The 26,915-nt window shown below is 50.0% G+C and overlaps 2 protein-coding genes across 2 annotated transcripts in view; both read right to left on the bottom strand.

Moving 5' to 3' along the window:
* The window catches only part of LOC116940189 (uncharacterized), a 267,752-nt gene that overhangs the window by 228,991 nt on the left and 11,846 nt on the right, over positions 1-26,915 (bottom strand). The window lies entirely within an intron of this gene.
* LOC142924102 (uncharacterized) lies at positions 11,115-25,954 on the bottom strand. The gene has a single exon (XM_076065589.1). It carries the CDS (start codon positions 13,373-13,375, stop codon positions 12,518-12,520), a length of 858 nt encoding a protein of 285 aa, XP_075921704.1. The 5' UTR covers positions 13,376-25,954; the 3' UTR covers positions 11,115-12,517.

A 26,915-nucleotide genomic window follows, 5' to 3' on the forward strand; every position in this document is an offset into this window, starting at 1 on the left:
CTCTTGGCACCCTGAGCTGGTCGTTGAAATTCCACGTTCCCATGTTAGGGCCAGTCTCTACATAAGATGATCAATCTGTGGACTTTCCATGAAGCAGTATTCACTTGAAAAACACAGCATTGCAAGCGGTGCCAATGCAATATCAAAATCCCATTTGTTTTAATCAACGCCATGGCAAAGCCGTCAAGTGCACAGGTGTTGACACTGCACCTGGGCTAATGGGCCCCTTCAGATTACAAAGAGGGGGGACATTTGGCAGGGGGAATATTTTAATTCTTGCCCCTGGGCCCATACCAACCGCAGTATGCTACCAATCAACAGATCCATCCCAGTGATAAATGAATTACTGAACGTGCTCTTTACAGTCCGTGGAAGATTTCTTGAGGCATGAAGCATGCTCGGGGGAGCTAAAGGTGTCTGCAGGTCACATGGCAATATCAGAGGGGCTCCATCACCGCCGAGCGCACCGCCGTCATCCCTAGGTGAGCGGTGCCGCATGGCACGGCTTTCCAGAGATGAATCCTCTCCATCCCACACCCTGACCCCGTGACCCCGAGCGTAGCGTGCCGCCAGCGAGGCGCGCACATCTGCAGAGCCTTAAACACGCGTGCGTGCGCGCGCGTTATCGAGCATTGTCTCTAAACTAAAAGCCAAACAAACCGTGTTAACGACGCACGTCTGCTAAATGTATCCGCGTATAGCAGGGTGCTTAAAGCGAGGACATTTTGAGCTTCAAATTCCTTCTGGCCGCCTTGCTGTCAAGACATATGAACAATGCGAGGCTATTAAAATGGAGACATCTCTGGTTTGCACGGCATTCGGCATCCTGACCAAAGAGAAAGCGCGGCGTAAATCTGCCGCTCACAGCACAGCTACGAGTGAAGGCGAGGATCTGCGCTGACACAAATAATGCGCCCATTTATAGGTTCCATAAACAGCAAGGGTGGAGAGCGCACAGAGCGACAACAACACATTTAACAACTTTTACACACACAGCACAAGTAGGCAGATGTACAGGCACACGCACGCGCTCATGCTCCGACACATGATTGCGCAAGACGTGCACGCACGCAGTGAGAAAACTGACAAAGAAAATGTGAAGAGGGCAAAGAGAAAGGTCGACATTTGAGGACATCGTCCATCCTCGGCATCTCTTCATCCAAAAGGGTCCCCCGCTTGGCCTAGGGTGCTAATGCAGCACACGAGGCTCAGAACCACGTGCTCCCAGCAACGGCATGCCGGGCAAGGCAATATCTGCATGCCGGGCAAGGCAAAATCTGCATGCCGACGGCACGGCACGATAGCCAAGCGCTCCGACGCGCGCTCTCTCGCTCTCTCTAACGTCAGCGGCAGCCCTCGGCACGACGCTGGGGAGCACTTTAGCCGCGCGCCGAGACGAGGGCGTCCGGCGACTCGCGCGGCGGTGGGAACCGTCGTGGTTCCCAGGCGACCATCTCGCGGCCGCTCGCCACGAGATGGACATCGCTGTTTGTGCTGCGCTTTCCTTCCGCTCTCCTTCCCGGCATGGGCGGGCCGACGTTTCAGGTCTCGAACAAAGCTGCAATCAGGCGCGTCTCCCACAGGAAGAGACAGACCCCGCCCCCCCCCCCCCCCCAACCAGCCTCAATGCCAGCTCGGCCCAGCTCGGCCCGGCTCGGCCCAGCTCGGCCCGGCACGGCCGGTGCAGCTCGGACCGACGTTGGCACGCGGGGAAGTGTGTGACGCAACGGGGAGCAGTGGCGTAGCGTGGTTGGCATGGGCCTTGGTGCGACGAATGAAATGGAACCCTCTCCTGTAAATGTTCTCGGCCGCCACCCCCCCCAACCCTATTGAAAGCCCGGTGACTGGGTCTCAAAGCCTGGTGACTGGGTCTCAAAGCCTGGTGACTGGGTCTCAAAGCCTGGTGACTGGGTCTCAAAGCCTGGTGGCTGGGTCTCAAAGCCTGGTGACTGGGTCTCAAAGCCTGGTGGCTGGGTCTCAAAGCCTGGTGACTGGGTCTCAAAGCCTGGTAACTGGGTCTCAAAGCCTGGTGGCTGGGTCTCAAAGCCTGGTGACTGGGTCTCAAAGCCTGGTGGCTGGGTCTCAAAGCCTGGTGGCTGGGTCTCAAAGCCTGGTGACTGGGTCTCAAAGCCTGGTGACTGGGTCTCAAAGCCTGGTGACTGGGTCTCAAAGCCTGGTGGCTGGGTCTCAAAGCCTGGTGACTGGGTCTCAAAGCCTGGTGGCTGGGTCTCAAAGCCTGGTGACTGGGTCTCAAAGCCTGGTAACTGGGTCTCAAAGCCTGGTGGCTGGGTCTCAAAGCCTGGTGACTGGGTCTCAAAGCCTGGTGGCTGGGTCTCAAAGCCTGGTGGCTGGGTCTCAAAGCCTGGTGACTGGGTCTCAAAGCCTGGTGACTGGGTCTCAAAGCCTGGTGACTGGGTCTCAAAGCCTGGTGACTGGGTCTCAAAGCCTGGTGACTGGGTCTCAAAGCCTGGTGGCTGGGTCTCAAAGCCTGGTGACTGGGTCTCAAAGCCTGGTGACTGGGTCTCAAAGCCTGGTGACTGGGTCTCAAAGCCTGGTGACTGGGTCTCAAAGCCTGGTGACTGGGTCTCAAAGCCTGGTGACTGGGTCTCAAAGCCTGGTGACTGGGTCTCAGTGGCACGTGGGCCTTCACGCAGTTGCACCGTCTGCACCACTGGTTCTATGGGTCTGTGCACATCTTTTCTGTTTAGTTTTGTTGTCCTTCCCCCCGCACCTCCGATCAGCACGGTTGGCTACATATGGTGCGAAAGAAGTTCAACATACATTTGAATTTGTGGTTATCTGTGTAAGTCTATGGATCTCAATGTGAGTGATTGGGGGCCAGGCTGAGACCATCCACTGACTATTACTTGAGAACTGGGTTTAATCAACTATGTTAGTCATCGAGTCTCTATGGGACTTCATAGACGTTTACGGTCCAGGCAATGGCAGTGGCGTAGCGTTAGCATGGGCCCTGGTGCAATAAATTAGATGCCCCCCCCAATCAAATTTGTCCCCCTACATTTTGCTTAGCCTGGCGCCTGTGACCCTTTGATCCATGGGCACCACGGTAAAAATTGCTCCGCCTGCCACGCCACTGCCGGCAACGCATTTCCCTCTCCGCTGTGGGCTGCTTGTGGGTGCTTACGAGATCTGGGATTTTGGGTTTTATTGGACCGGGATATTCAGCGAGGATATCTTCGCGTTTTCTGAAGAGAAGTGTGGCTCTCGCACAACGTGACAGGCGCGTCGCTACGCGTGACGTTCTTCTCTTCACGAAGACACCGTGGCGGGATTTAATTTTTAAAACACCGGCCCCGTGCGGACTTGAAAACCGAGGTTATTTAGAGTTTGGAAAATTGCAATCGTATGGCACCCTTCTCTGCTGAACGCATTACCCTGAACGAACAAACGCACTCCACCGTGTATCTGCATCCAATTAAGCGAGGGGACCGTACGATTGATCTTGCATGACACAAGCTGTTTTGTGCTTGTTAAAACACGACACAAGAAAGACGTTGAGCGCAGGTGGGGGGGGGGGGGGGGGTGCACGGGTGGTGGGGCAGTGAGAGAAATCAAACCGCAGCCCCCAGCAGATCCCCAAGTCACCTCCCATCCTCCGCCCTGCTCTTTCCTGCCAGAAAAGAGGACGTTTCCCGGACTCCAGTGGAATTCGGAGCAGGGATGCTGGCCATTAGCACCCCCTCGTTAATAGCTTTTCCAGCTCGGTGGAGGGGGGGGGTGGAACATCCACTGCGGCGGTAGCCAGGCTGAGTTATAGGTGTGTGTTTTGCCTGCGGGCCGTGCCTCGTTGGCTGTGAGTGGATCACCAGGACGGACTGCAGTCATCAGCCGCGCCGTTTGGTAGCCCCCTTTCTTGCCGACGGATCTCGACCGTTTTGGGCCCCTCGTTACCGAATGTTGGCGCATGGCCGCGATGGCGTTTCATCTCCCGCCCGCCTACGCTGGCTCGGGACTGCTTTCGCAGCGCCGCCCATTTGAAGTGCGCACTGGGTAATTATAATCCAAGCGAACGCAGCGACGCGTGAGCCGATCACATGCGTGGGCTCGCGGGCCGCAGTAGATCGCAAGGAGAGGGGGGGAGGGGGTGTTGTGGGCTCTGATCGGAACCTTGCGAAGAGACACACACGTGCACGCGGACAACACGTGGAACCGTGCAGATTGATGAAACGGCGGGCGTGAGCAATCGTGTAAAACATGCGTAAACACACGCGCGCGATCAAAAAACTGTGCCAGACCACATCCGTCCCGCTAAGCGTAACGGCCACGTGCAGGATTGATTCGGAGTCACCTTGTGGGCGAGAGCAAAATGTAGCACGCAGGTGTGGGAGCATCTGTGAGCACTGCGCTCCGTGTGTGGTGTCTGACTGCCATGGCTCTGCTGGCTTGGTAACGAGGAGGCCTGAGGGTTAATGATCTCAGGATTCTTGAGCACCAAGTGAAAACAAAGAAGAAGAAAAAACAACAACTTCAAACTCAAAGGAACTAAATCAAATTAAAACATAATCAGATGAAAAAAGGAAGACTAATTAAATTTGGGGGAATTTGGGAATGCAAAATCTGAGAACAAACAGTGTACTAAAGAACGTTGAGATAAAATATTAATGAGATGTTCCAAGATTCATGTGAACACAGGTGCCCCCTAAGGACCTCTTTTGACATGAAACGGTCAGACAAGGCTCTGGGCCAAGTTATCCGAGATCTGCGTGCATCAGCCCTGTCCCAACTGGATATGCAGACGCGCAGCAAATTAGCAAACTCTCTAAACAAATTTATGCCGCTAAGTAGGTAATTAGGTAAACACACGCGCACGCAACCACCCAGCACACGCGGGGTCCACGCATTACGGGCCTTGGTTCAGGGCCCGCATAAACAAAGCGGGAATTAATCTGGCAGGAGCTGCCTCGCTATCTGTAAATAGAAGAGCCCCCTCTTTGCCAGCTGAAATTCGACAAAGAGGCGCAAGACGAATTCTCGAGGATGTACAAAAACCGCGCCGACCATTAAAGACCCTTTTAAAGCCCCCGATGGCGGGCGCCACGAGGCGTCGTTAAGCCTTGGCTCAGCAGGCATCGCCCACCGCCCAACAGCAGCAGCCACTTTGATGCGTGCAGCTGTTCCTGCCCTCGAGTTCAAAGCCCGCCTATACGAGCAATCAACACTTCCTAATGCAGTTTAGGGGCCGCTCCACGGCAATTCGCGCCGGCGCGGCGTGGAATTTGTCTGTCAGTCACCTCCGCCGTTAGCTAATGGTCGCGGTGGGCAGAGGTGGCAGCGCCGTTGGGGTTCTCGGTCGGGGTTTGTGGCGCAGGCTCGACACCCCCTCCCACCATCCGGGACGTTTTACATTCGGCGAGGGTTGGCGGCTTGCCGCGAGCGATGATGCACTTACCCTTGCAATGTAAAACTGGCAGCAGGTAACGCCGGCTGCTTTTGAGGAAGAGAGACACACCTCGGACGAGCCGTAACAACGCACCGGACGCTGTGCGTATCGCGCGACGTATTCTCTGAAAGCGGCGGCAACGATGCACCTTCACAGGCTGTGTAGTCTGTGAAGGCGCAGAGCTGCACGAGCGGCTTGGGCGAGCAGAACTCTGGAGTCCACGCGCAACGCTCCCCCACCCCGTAATCAAACATGACAAGAGAATGTCGCGAATTACACGGGGCAATCACACGACACTCATCCGTAGCGCGGAGCGCAGGCGTCGGTGCGACACGCCAGTCGGCTGCGGCACGCGGCGCTGTTGCCAGGCACGCGAGTCAACCAGAACCGGCACGCGTCCACGTGCCAACGGCTGAGCGGAGCAGTGCCACAAAGCAAGCCATCGGCCGCGGCCGTGCCGTCGATTAGAGCGCACGGCGGTGCGCGCCCGTTTCTTGTCAGCCTTCACTCTGGAGCGGCGCTGCCTTTCAAAGAAGCTCAATGTTAATTAAACAAAAAAAAATCGGACGTGCGTTCATCGAGATAGGAAGGCACGGGCTCGTACGCAATTTCAAGACTGGCAACTGATACACTCGGAGGTCAGACATTTGCAGTTTTAGATTCTCAATGGCTGGGAAAGGCATGTGCATGCAGACCTGTGTAAGTAGACGAAGGTCCATAATTTAGCCTTATATACTGCTCTGTAAATTGTTGGCACAGCGCGCGACAAGGTAATGTTGTCAGCACCATCGCCAGGTGCCTTGTCTCTCCAATTCTTCCACTGTCATGCCACGCTAGTTAATACGTTTTAAAATTAAAAGTCAACATAAGCCAGGACAATATTTTGATTAAATTTGCCAATTTAACATTCATTACCTGGACTCAAACCCAGGTCACTGGCATTGTATCGCGGTGGATAATCACTACTTAGCAGCTCTCCACCACACACAAAGACAAAGATACCCTGTAACAGACTGTAGGGGCAAGTGCTGCTAGCGAGCACCTATGAAGGCTGGCACGGTACACGAGGGGGTGAGTGGCCAGCACCACGCCCGGCCGCCTTTGTCTCCCCAATTACGATGTTTACACACCGCACCAGGTACTCATTTGAGGCTGAGTCGACCTAGGGGAGGCCCAGGACCGGTTCAGATAATCGCCACTGGTGTTGGCCGTGAGCGGAAATCGAACCCAGTTCGCCAGGTTCGTAGCGCAGCATGCTAACCGCTACACTATCGCTCCACCACACACACACACATGCACACACATACACACTCGCACGCACGCACAAATGCAAACAAAGATCCCCGTTTAGTCCTATAGAGCGCGGGGGCCAAGTGCAGTTAGTGAACGCGCGCCCGTCAAACACTCACCAGTGCCTCTCAAGCGCCACGCTGGCCGGCCGGCACTCCGAGTACAATTACACAAGCCATTAGCTGCACGTGACCCGCTCCCTTGCACTTAATTCATCAAACCCGAGAGACCGCCGATGCCGCCGCACCCAGCCCGCCCACCCCCTCCATGGTGGCCCTGAAGGGCCCTCATCACGGCCTTCAGCCCTTGCCCTGTGACGGGTGTGCGGCACTCTGGCTGAGATGGGTAAAATACAATGACGTAAAAAAATTACTGCTGGATAAAATGTGATGCAATTTGCTGATTAACCGGTGTCGTATCGTGTGATTTAGATGTAAATTACCGGTTGCTTTGAGGTGTGTAATTTAGACGCCAATGAGGAGGTCCGTGTCAATAAGGGAATGTGTGGTGTACTCGTAAGGAATTGGCATTCTTTTGTTTACGTGACGAACCTTATTAATTGGCTGTGTCGGGTGGTGGCGGGTTTAACGACGCATTTATACTCATGCGATCTAACCCAAAAAAACCTCTAATATGCATAATATTGGTCGCGAAAGCCTACGTGTGAAAACGAGGGAATGTATGATTTGCCGGGGAGCGCATAAGGCAACCGTCCTGGCAGGTCATCGTTTGATCAGCGGGGTCTTCAACCGACGCCGCCGAGTGCGTTCTCGCTTGGGTGTGCGTGAAAGTCCACACTGACACAGGACGCTCGAGAAAATCCCAGACATGAATGTGATGGGAAAGTAAAATGCGGCCCCTTTGTCGAAAATACTCGCAACCGCCGTGCCCCACGACCACTAGCCGCGCGGTGGTGTGCGGCAAATGAATCACCAGCAAGTGCTTTGCCAAGGTAACGTCAAAATACGTCAGAGCCATGGGCTGCATTTCAGGAACGCACGGTCCGTTACCCAAAACAAACAAGCTGCATTCCGCGAGGTTTGCCAGACATTCCGGGTCTTTTTTGGGACAACTGCGGGACAATGCGTCATGTTTGCACTCGGCCATAAACTGACATGTTTCACGGCGTCGTCACACGCCGCGCGATGGTCAACCTACAACCCAGGGGTCGCGGCCGGGCAAATCACGGGCGGCGTTCTGTCTGCCCCGCTCCGCTCCGCTCCGCTCCGCTCCGCTCGGCTCCGTCCGTGATATTTGATGTCTTTCCCTCGTGGGATAGCTCGTGCTGAGTTTGTCCGGGTCAGCGACCCAGAAAATATTTATCACGTGCGGCACACCACGTCAAGCATAGGCTTCACGATGGGCTGCGGGCTACCGGTCACGTGCCTATTCCCGTTGAGAAATTAAGCCCCGGCGAGAAAGCGGCTCGCAAAGGTGACGCTCGCCGACAACCACCAGCTGCAGGGCAACTGGCGCCAATGAAAACACACGAGCCCGGCTCGACATGCGATACGTGTGCGCCGTGCGCGTCTCCCCCTGACAACAGCCGACGAATTATGATCGGATCGATAATAAACTACTAAAGTGTTACGGTCGTAGTAATTCATGCTGACGCATTTTACTTGATTAAAACGCACTGCTGTGGAACACTCCGCTTAACCTCAACTTGTATATGCCTTCAGAGAATATATATATATTACATAATCGGCAATGTTTTAGGCAATGGACCATTCGTCATGGCACATTATTCATTCATGCGCTGTGAAGGGCCATTCCCTAAACGTCGTCGTTATATATTTTTTCCTTTTTCGGCCCACACGCACGGTGTTATTGACAAATGGTAATTGAGCCTGCGAACCACTACCAGCGCAGCAGCAGCAGCAGCATCACTATATTATGAGTTTAACTTACACGGTGCTGATTCACGTAATTAAATTCCTCAATACGCCGAACATTCACAGTTGGGAAACGGTCAGTCGAACGGTCAATCGTCTTTTGTGGCTCTTTTACTTTTTTGCGCGATTGCTAAGCAATGGCCATATTTTACAAATGCATAGATTCTGCTCTCATCTGGTAATGAATAAAATGCACGCCTTTCATGAATTTACCTTATACAAAAGTTCAAACGTATGTGCCATGCGTACTTTTAACGAGCGCAGTAATAGATGTTTTGCACATGCAAGCGTTGCTCCATACATGCGTAAGCGTTACAATACACCGCCTTCTGTGCAGTGTCTACACGGTGCAACGTAAGCGACCGTTGTACTTTTACCACCAAGGAAATCGCGGAACGCCGCAGTTTACGGCGAGGGCAATGGCAAAGGGATTGGCCCGACGTACGTTTCATGCAAACTCAATTACCTCATTACCCCGATACAATTCCTCTGCTGTGGCATTCGAGCCACTCCGCTGCCAAGCTCCCCCCGGATTCCCCGGCTGGACGCGTGCGGTCATATCTACAGGTGGATCTCCCGCTGGCAGGCGCCTCTGGAACGGAGCCCTAAATCTCACAATTACACAGTTATTACTAGTCACAGTGGGAACCCACAGACCCTGGCCGCAGACACCACCGCAAGCAACGCAAGTGACAGTAGCTATAGCTGCACTCCTCCGGCCAGCCTAGAGGGGTGGGGGGGGGGGCAATAGGGCATTTTCACGCTGCCCAATTCCCTCCTAGGCCCATCCCCAGAGTACGTCCCCAACACACACCTGTTTCCCAAGATGTAATCAATCGCACGGCTCAATCTTTTTTTTCAGAACTCCTTCCTTCACTTTCTTCTGTCTTTGCAATCGCATACGACTTGTCTCAACTCAACAAGACTAACGAGACCCAGAAGGTTAAAACAGGTCCAGGGTTTGCTTGCTTAAATAAACGGTTTATCAGTGGCACAGTGGTTGGCGCACTCCACGTTAATGAAACCCACAACCTGAGTTCGACTCCCGGCCATGGTTAACATCAGTAGTGATACCTGAACTGGTCCTGAGTCCACGCGTCACAAACTCTCCATTGACCAATGTGGTGAAGTATGGCCAAATAACTCCCATGACTGACATAGTATGGAGAGCCTGCATCCAGCATTGAATTTCCAAAAGGGTTGTAAAATATTATAGATCGAGAATCCTGTTAAACCCTCACCTACGACACCTCCCCTTACTGGGTGTTTAGCATTTTAGTTGTTATGGGATTCTGGCATATAACGGTTATTTGTCTTGCTGTAAATACATTCGCAAACTGAACTCATCACTTTGAGCCGGAATTGTCTACTCACCGTGTGTGTGTATTGCAGACGAAGAGGACAAAAAAGCCACTGTGCAGGAATATTTTATTATTGGACGCAAAAAAGGGCCCCGAGTTTTGGAATTTGGCAGAATGAATTGGAGGTGACCTAAGACTGCCAAGCGAATTATCCACACACTTGAGACGCGCTTCCGTAATTACGATTATGACTTCTTATTAAATCGCATAATGCGCGTCGTGCCTCCAACGAAAACCGTTTACTGGCGATGTATTGACTTTTGCAAGACGGGAGACAATGTGGGCCTCGTATTTGCGCCACCACCACACAGTCAACAACAACGGGGCTTTTTCGTGGACCTGCACGCGGAATTATTTCAAGATAAACGGGCAATTTTAAAATGTAGCACGCCTGCGCATTTTTCAGCATAAATCCTAGAAAGTAAAATGCATTAAAAAGGATGCTATCAATGGTACGTTATGGAATTTATGTATAATCTTGCTTTAGCGATTCACCCACACGTGCGAGGGATCGCGTGCGTGACATACACAAAATGCATGCGCAGGTTGAGAGGTCAGGTGTTCATCTTAAGCCGCATATAGATTGAGGGCCGTGTCACGGCACGCTCCAACAAGCGGCAGCTCTGTATTTCTGCCCTAGGTGATGTATGTAAGTTCCTCCCTTCCCGATGCCTCACGTCTTGATCGCTCAGCCGCCCATCGCCTCTCCGCCACAAAACCCCCGTGGGTCCCTTTCTTCATCCCCAATCCCTGGTCATTCCACCCTTCTCTCCCACCCAATGAACCAATGAACCCACTCTCTCTCTCTCTGCCCCTTGCTCTCCTCTCCAATCCCTCTCCTCCCCCACAGAGCATGTCAGAGGCCAGCAGGTGCTGCCCACTGGGGGGGGGGTGACCACAGGGCTGAGAGAACACGCTGCCTCGTTTGTGTAAATGTTATTTTGGCAGCAAGTAGAGATGGACCAGTTCCCGGCACCCACTCAGCAAAAAAACCTCTCCCCGCCCATCAACCCCCAACCCCTCTCCCACCCCAAACGCTGATCCTATTCTGTCTCTGCCAGGGCTCTTGATTTCCCTGCCCCCTCCACACCCCAGCTGCCCCTGCATCTCGTCATCCTGCCATCTTCCCGGCTCCTTCACCCCCCTTGCCCACCCCCCTACCCCCGTTGACCCTCATCCTTCGTCCCTGCTGCCATCTCACGGAGCTCCCCTCCCCACAGCGACTGTGTTTCCCATTCTCTCCTTCCGTCCAAGGGGGATTTTTTTTTCATTCCCTTCTGTCCCGAGTGACGGGTTGACAGCCGGGCTTACTGCTGTCACGCAGCTGACGGGGCGCGCCGGGTGTCGTCTGTGCGACCGTCGGCCCGAGCCGGTGCCAAGGCGAACAAAAGGGCCTTTTGCTCAGCACGGCAAAAAAAAACAACAACGCGCATACCTGCCAGCGGAGCCGTCCGGCACAATAGCGTCGACACGTAGCGACGCGATGGCCACGAGACGCGGGATACGACGAGGTGCCAGAGTCCGCTGGAGTGAAATAGCACGCACGTGCCACGCGGAAGAGAACAAAAAAAACCCCCACGAATTCTCCACGTAGCCACCGAGGCTGGTTGAGCGCTGTTTGGTAGCTTAGCGGAGCACAATGCAGAACGGATTTTACGCGACTTTTACGCGAAATGCAACCGCACCTTGCGACGTTGTACACCTACACAAAGACAAAGATCCCCCATGTAGCCTTAACAGACTGTAGGGGCAAGTGCTGTTAGCGAGCACCTATGAAGGCCGGCACGGCACACGAGGGGGTGGATGGCTAGCACCACGGTGACCGCCTTTGTCTCCCCAGCGGCGATGTATACACACAGCACCAGGTACTAATTTGAGGCTGAGTCGACCTAGGGGAGGCCCAGGACCGGTTCAGATAATCGTCACTGGTCCTGGCCGTGAGCGGGAATCAAACTTGGGTCGTTGAGCTCGTAGCGCAGCCCACTAACCGTTACACTACACATACACACGTGTGGACATACATTAATGGAAATGTCCTCATTTCTGTACAGCACCTTATAGACGCAGATGCATTTAGACGCTCTATAGATCTATACGGTTATTTGACATTGAATGTTTTGCCTCTATTGGAAGTAGAATTTAGTCAGGCAGCCGGCAAGTGGCACTGTGCTCCGTGCATCGCGCTATGAGGCCTGTCATCTAACTTCGATTCCCACCCACGGCTAACACCGGTGGTGAACAACACCTGAACCAGTCTGCCACTAATCCATACTGACCAGCAAAGCTAAAGTATGGTCAACCAACCTCCACGGGCAATACAGCGTCGGGGAGACCTTCATCCAGCGGTGGATTGACGCAGGCCGTCAATTATAATTTGACATTTTAACTAATAACCGTCGCTGTCGTACGCTCTTTTGCGTTCGCTTAATTTACCGGGTGCAACCATAACTGTAGAGTGAAATAGTGTTTCTGTGCATGTTGTTCATATACTGCTTCTCCTGTCGCCTCGATGATGGACAAGCGCTCAGCTATCGTCGCCTTGAATTCTGGTTACGTATCTTGGGGAAGGTTTAGAGCCACCAGTCATACGCCGTGCTCTCCTCTTCTTCTGCCGTGCTCAATTCTTCTGCCGTGCTCTCTTCTTCTGCCGTGTTCTCTTCTTGTGCCGTGTTCTCTTCTTCTGCCGTGTTTTCTTCTTCTGCCGCGCTCTCTTCTTCTGCCGTGTTCTCTTCTTCTGCCGTGTTTTCTTCTTCTGCCGTGCTCTCTTCTTCTGACGTGTTTTCTTCTTCTGCCGTGCTCTCTTCTTCTGCCGTGTTCTCTTCTTCTGCCGTGTTCTCTTCTTCTGCCGTGTTCTCTTCTTCTGACGTGTTCTCTTCTTCTGCCGCGTTCTCTTCTTCTGCCGTGCTCTCTTCTTCTGCCATGTTCTCTTCTTCTGACGTGTTTTCTTCTTCTGCCGTGCTCTCTTCTTCTGCCGTGCTCTCTTCTTCTGCCGTGTTCTCTTCTTCTGCCGTGTTCCCTTCTTCTGCCGTGTTCTCTTCTTCTGCCGTGCTCTCTTCTTCTGCCGTGTTCTCTTCTTCTGCCGTGTTCTCTTCTTCTGCCGTGCTCTCTTCTTCTGCCGTGTTCTCTTCTTCTGCCGTGTTCTCTTCTTCTGCCGTGCTCTCTTCTTCTGCCGTGCTCTCTTCTTCTGCCGCGTTTTCTTCTTCTGACGCATTTTCTTCTTCTGACGTGTTCTCTTCTTCTGCCGTGCTCTCTTCTTCTGCCGTGTTCTCTTCTTCTGCCGTGCTCTCTTCTTCTGCCGTGCTCTCTTCTTCTGCCGCGTTTTCTTCTTCTGACGCATTTTCTTCTTCTGACGTGTTCTCTTCTTCTGACGTGCTCTCTTCTTCTGCAGAGATCTCGGACGCGCCACTCCTCAACAGCGGACGCAGCATTACGCCTTAGGTCTCTCCATCTGCGTCTGCCTTGCATGCTTTGAGGCAATAGCCCTCAACCTGTGTCCCGATATCCCAGGATGGATGGATCGACCCTTGGATAGGGTTAGTGTGCTCAGATGTATATACCAATACCCGGTGACGTCACCACGGCGCCTGTGCCAGGCCAGGTGCACTTTGAGGCCACGTGAAGTGTCGAAGGCTCGCTGACAGGAGGTCATGGGACAGACCTGGGCATGTCCCATGTTGTACTAATATACACATACACTTTGTATATCAACTTAAATTGAGCGTTTGCAACATATGCTTTGTCTGTGGGGCCTCATATTATTATTATGATGATGCATGTTTGCCCAGGAAAGTTTCACCGAGTCTCGAGGATCTTTCAGCAGGGAACTGGCCAAGTCTTCGAAAGAAGGAAGCTATGTTGCTGCTGTGCGTAATCCCAATTGAGTAATTTGCGGGTGATTATTCAGCGTTGGGATGTGTGTCTAATACGAGTTACATTATATTTCTACATATTTTAGTTATGGTACGAAATCAGAGGCCCAAGAGCAAACCCACGCAGAACAGGGGGAGAACATATAAGCTCCACACAAAAATCTGCCCGTGGTGGGAATTGAACACAGGGCCTTTGTGCTGTTGCCACTGCAATCACTCTGCTGCCCCGATTAAGAAATAAAAATGCATATTAAGAAAAATGATGCTGCTATTCCATCCAGAACAGAGTGATTATTCTCTGGTTACAATTAGTGTTTTTTCTTTCAAGCGCAAGATAAATCAGGCAAGCGTAATGTGCTTGCAAGCACGGTCGATATCTAACTTGGCACTCTCTGCTGTAAAAACAAAAGATACCATACACTGAGATAAATGCGAAACTCTGCCCGCATTGTAATTACGCTATTTGTAATCCCAATCTGTGCTGGGAGCAGCCATTATAGCCAGGCCCCCAAAAGGCCGTCCTCCATCTCACTGTGACACAGCACCCCCCCTCCTCCTCCTCGTCTCTCCAGACACCACAAACGCAATTCCCGGGCACTGTGTGCGAGGGCAACTCGGCATCGCTGCCTCCCCGCTCGGGGAGATCACTGGCCTTGAACCAAGCTGCTCGTGGTTAGTTACCTCCAAGCGGAGTTAGCGCCCTTCACTCTGCACCTTGCAAGTGTCTCAGCCGCCACTGCCTTCATTTTCAGGGTAATAAAAGAAAGGGCGCTTAAGCATAGCCTCGGCTCTGATGTATAATCTGGGATTGACTAACCACAGATTACACAAGCAGACAAAAAGCCTCTGTGACCGCACAAAGTGAATAGGTCCTGGCTCACGGACAGGGCTCTTAATTATTCCAGTGTTTGTACGAAGTGCCCATTATAAAGATCTACATTTAAACATATTTTACTCACCAAACAACGTGAACTATTCCAGGCACTGCGCACAAGTGAAAACACATTTTTCTCAGCACTAAAAAGCGCTCATTTGAGCACAATTTCTGCTGTGGAGGTCTGATAACATCGTTCATCTTCCGTGCAATTTTTCCATCTATCATTCAGGCCTGGTTTACACAATGGGGGAAAATGGGCTAAATGCTCCATTTAACTCCGCAACGATATAGCGGGGGGATTGTGGAATGCATTATAGCCACGGCGAGCGCATATCCAGGCCACTGGCCTTCCGTGGAAAATACAACTATTGCTTGGCTTTAACTAAATTGTCCATGCTATTCAAAACTATTAAAATACTTCTTTGTTATTCTACATGGACAGCCTTTAAGTGCTGGACACTTTCCTATCATTTGTCAAATCGTGTATCTGTAATCCGCGCGGCGATGGTGGAAAACACGATATACTCAGAGGATTGTCAGAGCGAAACACAATCACTGAAACGGTCGTATATAAAAACTTCCCGTTGCGGGTAAAGTAATTAGCCTGCGCGGGACGTGGCAACACATGGCGGCTGTGTGGCCACAGTCCGTGTGTATTGCTGGTCAAGTGTTTTTTTTCCTCTTTAAGAACCGCCGAGAGCCGTTCATCTTTACATTTCCGTTTTCATATTGACAAACGAGCTGTGCCAGAACAGCGAGCGGGCACTTGGGCGCACGGCTAATATCATCTGTCCTATCTGTACGGGGATAGTGTTGGCCCCTTGCACGCGTGGGTTTTCTCTGCGGTGCTCCGGTTTCCAGCCGCGTGTATAATGAGCATGCATTAATTGGCTGAAAACGTCTTAATCTGTACACGCGCCGCTGTGTGTTGCGGACTGTGCAGAGGTGTCCAATGGAACCGCATAAATGCCACTTGTCCTAATTTTTTTTAAGGGGGCGGCGGTTAAAGCGGTCACACCACTTGAGCATTATTGCTTAATTTGCCACGTAATGTGGTCTCACAGCCAAAAGTAATCTTTTTTTTATCAGACCATTTTATTGTTTGGCAAGAGTCCGGCCATTATGTTGTTTCTTGAAAAGATAGATTTGACATCGGACATTTATTTGACTAATGGCACTGAAATGTAGCCATGACATCTGAAGGCAATTACGGCACCACCGGTACCACACTGCATAAATCAAGATAAACAAATACAATTAATTGCTGTGTGGACGTGTGGATTGATTGATGGGAGGATAGATTACATTGGAAAGACAAACCACCCCCTTCTCCCCCTCCAACAACAACAAAAACAAAAAACCTCTCCGCTTTGTCTCAGCGGGTCCCACATCAGCGCCATAGCCGCGCTCACCGCGTATGCCACGGCACAGCTGCAGCGCGTCTCCGGCAACTCTCGGTGGCCGTGGCGGCCGCCACAACAAGCGGCGGTCACGGTGGCACAGGGGTTGGCGGGGCAAGGGTTGAAGCCTACAAACACGGGGCGCCGACCAACACAGACGACGCGTGCGTGTGTGCACGCGCCGCTCGCGCAGAGACTGGCAGGCCACATTTTTACACAAAAATAACACAAACATGCTTGGTTTGGACGCGGGGAAAATGTTGAAAGGTTAGAAAAATATAAACACGGGCCATGCAATGGGTCTTTCAAAAGATGGCCATTAACATCAGCGAGGGCATTAAATTAGTCTGTGTCAACACACGCAAATAGCATTGGCTGATGAAGCATGGGTGAACACGGTTACATAATAAGCTGTCTGCCTCTAAGTCTATACCTATCCGTGTGAGCCACAGAAGTTCCTCCGGGTTTCACCCGTTGAAAAACAGCACAACCCGTATGTGAGCAATGCCAAGCGACCCCAATGGGAACGCTATTGGTATCCTCCACACCCCAATTGCCTGTGGGAGACGTTAGGAATTTTGAACCCCCAGCAGTATCCAATTGTGGTGCCACCGGACACAAAGGGCAGAGTTCCAATAATTAGGCAACCTCAGATATATTTTTTTATCATAAAATACACATATGTCATGTCATTTTAAAGGTAATGATCTATATGTTTGAGAAATATGGATTAGAAAATGCCCTTATTGACAAGTACACAAACCTCAATGCGCGATCACCAACCCCAGGGTGGATAAAAGTCAGTCCCTTTGACACCATTTATGAGCATTTATCCCCTGCCAAACAAAGGTGGACAAGTTATCTGCATGACAGTCCTAATTGGTTGGCACTCCGAGCCCAAGCAATGAAACAAACACTTTCATGATGATGATGATGCGAATGATTATCCACATCTTTAAAAAAAGTGCCTGAAACGACTTCCGGAAGATAATTTGGCCCAGGGCGAGACAGCCTCGACTCGCCAATTTCCCCACTGCATCCTCTGCTGCTGCCGTCTGCTGCCCGCCCACCTACGTGTGTCCCCCTCCGCGAATCTGCCACCCCCTTCCCCACCGTCGGGCGAATTCCAATGGGCGTTTGCAACTCGATTCCAAATGATGGACACTCATCATCCACTTATCGGCGTGTTTATAAACAAGCACTGGGGGGGCTTGCGAGTGCTCCGCCAATGGGGCGCCTTTCAACCGGCGTGTTTACAAACAAAGACCTCCCTGCACAATAAACTTCTTCGCGTTCTTCGCGATGAACAGATCCATCTGGTGCAACCGGTCTTATCCGTGCAATTTCTTTTTGCTTCATCAACGCAATTGTCGTGAGTCATGATCGATCCACTGCTCCCCCACCACTTCTCACGATCCTTCGATGCAACAATGCCACGCCGCACCTGCACACGATCAGAGTTCACCGCTCAACCTCAGTGGACGCCCTCCGATGCGTTCATTCCCATGGCTGCAGCTCCGTTATTACCCTTGACCATCGGCGGTCATCCCTTCTCGCGATGTCGGCCACCCAAGTCCGTTGACTGAGATTAAACGTTTGCTGCATTAAAACCATAAGACGATATTTTTTTTTTAAACCAAAGCCACCCGATCAGCACAGTTGGCTACGTACGGTGCGAAATAAGTTCAACATACATACAAAGCCCCATGTAAAATTGGCTTGCGTTTTTTTATGTTTATATCTTTTAAGAAGTACGAGTTTAGTTATCGGGCTTTAGTTTACACAAAATGTTGCTTGCAAAAACCACGGGCACCAGAGTGGCTGGTTGAAGTCAGTGCCTCTAATAAATAGTGGAGCGAAGTTATGTAACACTACGGTAACAAATACGCGTTCTGTTGCAATCAGCGAAACAATCAGGGTCATGCTGAATACAGCCGCTACTATATTTAACTTGATTACGTACGGACTCGATAGTTTTCCCTAATACGAACAATAAATGTAACAGATCTGAAGAATAATGTAATAAACTACCGGTGAAACGGATGCCTCGTCTCTGCATAACATTTAGTGGTGATGCAGCGGTGAGCACGCTGGTAGCAAGCACACTGCGCTGTGTACCCGGTGATCCGACATTAATTCTGGGCCACGGCTAACATCAGTGGCAGGTGATGTCTCAAGCAGCCCTGGGTGGGCCCCCCTTTCGCCAACCAGCGCTGTCCAGCACGGTTAAGTATGGTCGAACAAATCCCCATAACTGACGCGATTGTGCGGAGTCCTTCATCCGGCAGTGGATTGACAAAGGGCTATAAAATATCAGTGAATTCATATTTAGCATTTGCACAGATAAGTATGCACGTACGAGACTACGCAGAGATATGCAACGGCAAGTAGATGGACGGATAAGAAAGCACGTGTTTCCGCACACTCTAGAACCATTGTGCACGGAGTATATACATAAACACTTCAGGAAACGTTTTCGCTGAACCTCGTTTGAAATATGGCGTCGCCTCTCAATAATCCGGCTTCCCTCAAACGGCAACGGCACTGGAACCCCCCCCCCCCCCCCCAGTGTGGGTGGGACCCCTTCCCTCTTCCTGTTAAGCCAGGAGATAGTGTTTACAATAAAACCTCGGGGGGGGCGGGGTGGAAGCGATACTCAAGGCAACACCCCCACACCATAAAACAACCAGGGCCACACAAGCAGGTCCGTCTGCTTTGGCCAGAGCGTGCCACAGCAGAGTTCACCTGGCAAATTGGGCTCCGATGGCACAAGAGGGCCCAGGATGTATGACGGGATGGGGAATATCTCACAAAAACCGGAAGAGTGAAGAACTGCACGTAAATGCGTTTAGCAGTTGTTGTTTTTTTTTTCCAACGGATTAATTTCTCGCTCAAAATATGCCAAAAAAAACTGCGACCACCGTGCACAGTATGCTGAGGACACAATAGGGCGAGATGGATGTGGCGTGCCAAGATAATTCCCACAACGGCGTTCTAGAATGTTCCGGATGAAATTAAGCAGTGGGGTGTGTTATTACGCAACTGACAAAAACCGGGACTTTTAATGTCTGTCCCGCGATGACTTACAGATTCCCCAAGACAGCAGCAGCAGTGGCCACCTCAACGAGAGAACGATCCGCGGTGGGGGGGGGGGGGGGGCGGGGGGAAGGTGGTGGACCCTAGCTGACAAACGTGTTCCAACGGACCTTGCGCGCCGGTGCGAACGCACCCAAGAGAGAGCGCTGCCTGGCCCTGCCGTTCCATGAGGGCCGATGAAAAGGCCGCCCGCTCTGCGGAGGTGCGCTAATGCCAGATTAGTGCAGACAATGCCTCGGCGCGGGCGGGCCGATCCGTACAAAAAAAAATGCCACTACCCTTCCCCGTGACCCAACGTGCACTCTTCTATTTATCCATTTAAAAACCTATTACTTTTCTTAAAAGAGGGGAACGTTAGCAGGCTTAAGGAGTTGACCCAAATTAAAAAAAAAAATCTGCAACAAAAAATCCCACGTTCTTAAAGGCCCCGAGTACCAACAAAAGTAGAAAATTGAAAACAGAGATGTGGCGGGATCTGCACAACGGAGCAACCCGGCAGAACTCTGGGAACTTTCGTTACATCTGTTTCACGTCAGGACAGCTGGGCCCAATGGGCCCCCCAGGGTCCCTGATATAAAAAAAGTCAGAATTAAACTCACCATAAATACGGCAATCATTTTCGCACTCTTTACATACTGCCATTGCGCCCTGCAATATAATACCCGGCGCTGCGTCATCACACCCACGTGACTGGGAAAAGCAATCGATTAGCAAACATTAATAAAGCCACATGTTAGTTTATCAGGTTACAAAAGCCATATGGACTAACGTTTCACACCAAAATGTTATTTTATTTCATATTTACATAGGGAAACAAATCCTTGCGTATTTTAAAATATATACTATTAATAATGATCTAATCACCCGCAACTGACTACTAAAGAAAATTAAACATTTACTGCATTACACTTTAAAGTACAAGGAAAGGGGATGCACAGCTAATGCTAAAGAAAACGTTTCATAACTTGGAGGAACCATTCTTAGACTGCATTATTTATCTTTCAACTGTTTAAATATTTTCAAGAAAATGTTATGTTATCGCAGATAGCTTTAAGACTATTCCCCTGAGCCAGCCAAACAGTTATTCACAAGGAGCCAAACTAAACGGAAGGAGGAAGGTCGGGAGGGTCCTGACCTTAACGACCCTCGGCCCTGACCTAGCCTATCTCCTACATCGGCTCCTTGGAGATTCTAAACACTCAGAGGCCAAATCCTGTCACACCCGTGGGGGCTGGGGGATGAGAGGGGAAGGGCGGTGGAGAGCGTCCATTGTGTGAGAACGACGTGTGCATTAATTTTAAAAGCACATTTATTTCCCTCGCAACATCAACAAACTTCCCCTCAACTTGACGTCCCGATCGTGCGTGTGCTTCGGGGTTAACGGCAGCGGCGCAGGACCGCGAAGAAGGGATGGCGATGCCATGGGCAAGCTTCCATCCAGCAGTGGGATTTTGCAAACGGCTGATGATGATGATGATGAAAAGTACTTCCCGGTGTCTACAATGCCGTGGATGATTCCGTGACCGTTCAACAGACTTTATCCCGTGAGACACTGACGGCGACAGAGGGATCATCAACACAGCCGTCGTGCACTCCTCCGGGCCGCATAACCACACACCGACGACTCTTCGCGAATTTTGTAAGCGTTTATACATGTACATATTAATATTTTATAATGCCACGCACATCTGGCGTATTTATATGGGGGTTTTTTAATTTCAAAGGAATATATTTAAAAGGTTTAGACATAAAAGGTTTAGTTATAAAAGGTTGAGATATACACAAGGTTTCACTTTGCTAGGCTTAGCAAAAGTGGAGTAACGAAGACGCTGCCAAAACTACACTTCACCTAATACTTTACTTTACAAAGGTACAACTTGAAATAATGCATCCCACATTTTCAGTCTTCAACGACAACAGCGACAACTCAGCGAGCACTTGTTTGAGGGAACAGCAGAGGATGTTTGCAAAAAAGAAAACGTCTGAAATAACGGTGTTGCTATCGAGTGTGCAGGCGGTGTAACTGCAACAGAGGCGTGTGGGCTGGAGTGGCAGAGGCACCGGGCACCGTGGAGAGGTGATGGCGGATAGGGGAGTCCATTCAATTCCTTGCCATAGGGTCCAAGTCAACCACTCTACGCCACGGGGCTGAAAACGACACTGCTGCATGTACCAGAACAACTTGGGAATGTATGTGACCGACATATTAAAAAAATAAGAGGAATGGTTTCTGCAATGGAGGCTCGGTGGCGGAGGAGAATAATAACAATGTGTCAGAGCAATGAGCCTGCACCGCCGAGGATTTGAAGTCAGGTGGCCAGCACCATTATTAACTTGGTTCAATTCTACTTATTCCAGCTCAGGGAATTACAAAAAGCAGCCTAATTGAGATGAAGACGATTGCTTGTGTTGCGATCGAAACGTCGTGATATTTTTATTGTTTCTCTACCTACGTGGCTTTACCGAAAGACCAATAGAATATGTATTCCTGCAGTCACGAAAGCTTTAAGTCAAGATTTAATTGAGATGCCTTCAAATTTATTTTAGTAACTGCCAGATGGCGGTGACTATGCACGCCTGCAATCCAATACTGTGGAGGTGAGGGCCGGTGGATCACACAAATGATGTGACACTCCCTTCCCAGGGGTGTCATGGTACCACGCCTGACTTTCCAGAAGGCGGTCCAGAAAAATGTGGACTACCACCTGTTCCATCTGTATGGGATAGAGCGTTGCCCCCTTGCTCGCGTTAGTTTTTTTTTCTTCCAGGTACTCCGGTTTTATCAGTTGGCTGATAACACCTTAATATTGAGACAACCACAAAGCTTGGGCAATTGTTGGCACCGGCTCACTGTCTGGCTGCTGCCATCCCACTTGTCCTTGGTTCATCCTTGTATGTATGTACGTTGAACTTCTTTGGCACCGTATGGAGCCAACCGATCGCAACGACCGCTTGTGCTGCGAACGAAACGCCGTGATAGTTTTATTATTTTTATTCACCTTATTTTCTTTTTTTTTCATTTTATTGTTATCATTTTTTTTTCTATCTACGTGACTTTTACCGAACAAAACCATAGATTATGAATTCCTGCAATCACGAAAGTTTTAAGTCAAAATGTAAACTCATTCTTATTACTTTTCTTATTGCTATTGTAACTTCCGGGGCCATTCCTTGCCATAATGCGATGTAAACATCGCGAGCTGTGAGTTACACATTTTTTATGTATTCATCTCGATGGCACGATCCGAATACAACTTCAGGGAGTTAAGCAGATAAGAGAAATGCTGCGCTTCGGCCATCAGCGCCATCGGCCAACGCAACAGGCCCGGTAGAATTTGTTTCTTCTTTGAAGAAATATCTTAATCCCCCCTTTTATCACTAATAAAAGCTGGCAAAGGCAAACAGAGTTTGACAGCGACACAAGCATTAAAACGCGATGGCTTATGCAATTTACTCCGTAATCTAAATCCATTCATCTTTTGAGCCGGACCAGCTCCACGGACGGGGGCAGGCGCTTCCCGCGGAGTGCGAAACGGGATTGGCGAACGTCTGACAGTGAAATTTGTTTTGGCAAAATCCCCATCGCACCTTCTCAAGCCGCTCGCGGTTCGCAATGCTTTTGGCTCCCAGTCACTCGTAGGGAAATTTGTTTTTAATCAGCGGCACGCTGCATTGGAATCACCGAAAATTGGATGATTTCTAAATTGAGCAAAAAAAACACCCGCACACACACACACCACACAAAGGGTCCGGAATGTTTAACCTTTTAGGGATGGCAGTGATTTTCTCTAAGCGTTATTCTGTAAGCAGTTAACAATTACCTCTAATTAGGATGTAAGGAGCCAGTAACATAGAGCCCAATTAACATTAGCGTTGCTCCTTTGACATTGCAGATAATTACCGGTTGTGCTATACACACAATTTATTAAACGCTTCCTTCAAAATATTTTCTCCTTGGCGATGTCCTGTGCGGTTCGGCGTGAAAACCAACAGCTCCGGAATACACGCACATCGCAAGCGAGCGGCCCCCGCAAGACATAACGTGCGGGGGCCGCTTTGCTGACCCGGTGAGGGCCCGCTCGACAATTCGACCTCCAAGGGGTCGTAACAAAAACATCTAATCAAGGGCCAAACACCGTTCCCACCAGTTGAGTGGGAGGGCTTCTGCAAAAAAAACATAAAAAAAATTCCCAACGTTACGCGGAGGAGTTACTGCGGCTCTCGAATAGGCTTTAAAGCTTTTCATGTTTGCGCACAGCCGTAGCCAGTGGTCAAAACGTCTCGTCTTTCACAGCAGGCCGGCCCGCGGGAACATTCGTGAGACAATTTGCCGCAACACGTGCGCCACGATGTGAACGCGCGGCGCTCGCGTTTCATTGAGCCGGGTCTCAAATGAAGATTGACCTCTCACGCCGACGAGCTCTCACCTGGGTGAGAAAGGTCACCGGTGTCTATCTACCAAGAGCCACAACACACCTTTACTCATTCACAGCTCGGCAGGGGCCACACACAAAGGAACAGTAAAATAGAGATTTCTTGTTTGAATTATATCCTCCCGCCCCTCCCCCCTCCTTTATATTTGATCACCATAACAGATGCGCTCGATGGTTCTGGTAACAATGCCGACGTTAACGCCATCAGGAGCTCCCACTGCGCTGGAATTTTTATAGGAGCCACTTATTTTTGGATCATTACAAATGAACCTCGGGCCGGGGGAGGGGGAGAGACCCGGACAGGAAGAGGGTCGGCAAACCACGCCGCGTGCGTGCACGGGAGGGGGGGGGAGCGGTGGCACTGTGGCTAGCGCAACACACTACGAACCCGGCGACTCGAGTTCGATTGGCGTTCACAGCCAATATCGGGGACAAATAAATATATTAATCGGTCCTGGGCCTCGCCTAGATCGACTCAGCCTTAAAACGATTACCCGGTATGATGTGTGTAAACATCAGCACTGGGGATACAAAGACGGATGGGTGTGATGTTGGCTTACCCACCTCCGCCGTGGCGTCCTTCATAGGTGCTCGCAAACATCACTATCCCCAAAAGTCCTGCTAAAGGCTATACTGGGGGCATCTTTGCCTTTCTGTGGTTGGGGAGCCGAGCGGGAGGTGGGGCGGGGGGGGGAGGGGAGTTTAATTCACAAGCGACCCCAGGTAACCCGCGGATGCCGTGGCGTTGACCAATTTACGACGAGCGGCAAAGTGTGTCGATGAGCGAACAGCAATCGCCAAAACGAGTGTGGGGGTTTTTGCCGTTTGTTAAAGCAATGCATGAGTCTACACGGCGGGCCGGTAATACGTGACCGATGCCGGGTCGCGCGTGGCTGTGCGCACCAGGCATCGTGTGATTATTGTGCCGTTAAGCATGCCTTGGAATAATCTCGAAAGTTATGGGCCAGTGAAAATGATTGCCCAATTCAAGGGCTTGAAATCTTAAACTCTATTTGTACAAATTTCCTTACAATTATTACTTGGCCTTATTTGCTCCGGGTGTTCAATCATTTTTTTTTCTCTCTCCTATTCAAAGCAAACGCAATTTTCCCATCATCACAGCAGTTTAAGAAAATCTAAATTAAAACGACACGCTTTATCGACGGGGGTCTCAGAAGGATCGACGGTGCATTGTGATTCTCGGAGAATGACTAGCGGCTATACTCTTTGGTTCTTTCGGTAAAGTCACGGCTGTTTTATACAGGGTAAGGTAATCAGAGTACCACGGGGAAAATCACCACGTGTGAGGGGATAACAAAGCTCCGCACACAGCACAGGTGGGTCTGTGAATCCACTTGATGTACCGCCATCTCCCTAGAGCACGGTTGCTCAGCACAAGCTCGCAGGCTGAAAACGCCGATTGCCTAAGAACAGCAGCGCTATCGAAGGTGTAATAATACATTTCACAGTAATGCTGCCACTCTGTTGGCACTGGTGCACAAGCACATTAAAAAAAAAACACACTCGTCAACGACACTGCTTCAAAAATGCATATTATTTTGGGTAATCAAGTGACGTTTTGGGCAACGGCCATTCTCCACAGATGATAGATGTGTCACATCGCTTCATGGTCTAAACCAGGGGTGGGGAATATCCGGCCCGCGAGCCGTATGAGGCCCGCGAAATCATTTGGTCTCTGGCTCTGCCAAGGCAACCGCAGGCGGGACTCGAAATTCAATAAATCTAGGAGAGCAAACCTGGACAAGCAGTTGCGAGTAGCAACATCATCAATACCAGCTAACATCATCGATACCGGCTAACATCATCAATACCAGCTAACATCATCGATACCGGCTAACATCATCAATACCAGCTAACATCATCAATACCAGCTAACATCATCAATACCAGCTAACATCATCAATACCAGCTAACATCATCGATACCGGCTAACATCATCAATACCAGCGAACATCATCAATACCAGCGAACATCATCAATACCAGCTAACATCATCGATACCGGCTAACATCATCAATACCAGCTAACATCATCAATACCAGCTAACATCATCAATACCAGCTAACATCATCAATACCAGCTAACATCATCAATACCAGCTAACATCACCAATACCAGCTAACATCATCAATACCAGCTAACATCATCAATACCAGCTAACATCATCAATACCAGCTAACATCATCAATACCAGCTAACATCATCAATACTAGCTAACATCATCAATACCAGCGAACATCATCAATACCAGCTAACATCATCAATACCAGCTAACATCAATACTAGCTAACATCATCAATACCAGCGAACATCATCAATACCAGCTAACATCATCAATACCAGCTAACATCACCAATACCAGCTAACATCATCAATACCAGCTAACATCATCAATACCAGCTAACATCATCAATACCAGCTAACATCATCAATACCAGCTAACATCATCAATACCGGCTAACATCATCAATACCAGCTAACATCATCAATACCAGCTAACATCATCGATACCGGCTAACATCATCAATACCAGCTAACATCATCAATACCAACTAACATAATCAATACCAGCTAACATCATCAATACCAGCTAACATCATCAATACCAGCTAACATCATCAATACCGGCTAACATCATCAATACCAGCTAACATCATGAATACCAGCTAACATCATCAATACCAACTAACATCATCAATACCAGCTAACATCATCAATACCGGCTAACATCATCAATACCAGCTAACATCATCAATACCAGCTAACATCATCAATACCAGCTAACATCATCAATACCAGCTAACATCATCAATACCAGCTAACATCATCAATACCAGCTAACATCATCAATACCAGCTAACATCATCGATACTGGCTAACATCATCAATACCAGCTAACATCATCAATACCAGCTAACATCATCAATACCAGCTAACATCATCAATACCAGCTAACATCATCAATACCGGCTAACATCATCAATACCAGCTAACATCATCAATACCAGCTAACATCATCAATACCAGCTAACATCATCAATACCAGCTAACATCATCAATACCAGCTAACATCATCAATACCGGCTAACATCATCAATACCAGCTAACATCATCAATACCAGCTAACATCATCAATACCAGCTAACATCATCAATACCAGCTAACACCATCAACACCAGCTAACATCATCAATACCAGCTAACATCACCACACACCTCGCCAAAGAGAAGCAGTTCCAGCCCATCGCATTAGGGGTGCGTTAATTAAATGTT

This window comes from Petromyzon marinus, chromosome 8 (assembly GCF_048934315.1).
Source record: "Petromyzon marinus isolate PM22_M1 ecotype Great Lakes invasive population chromosome 8, UKy_Petmar_22M1.pri1.0, whole genome shotgun sequence".
Lineage (NCBI taxonomy): Eukaryota > Metazoa > Chordata > Hyperoartia > Petromyzontiformes > Petromyzontidae > Petromyzon > Petromyzon marinus.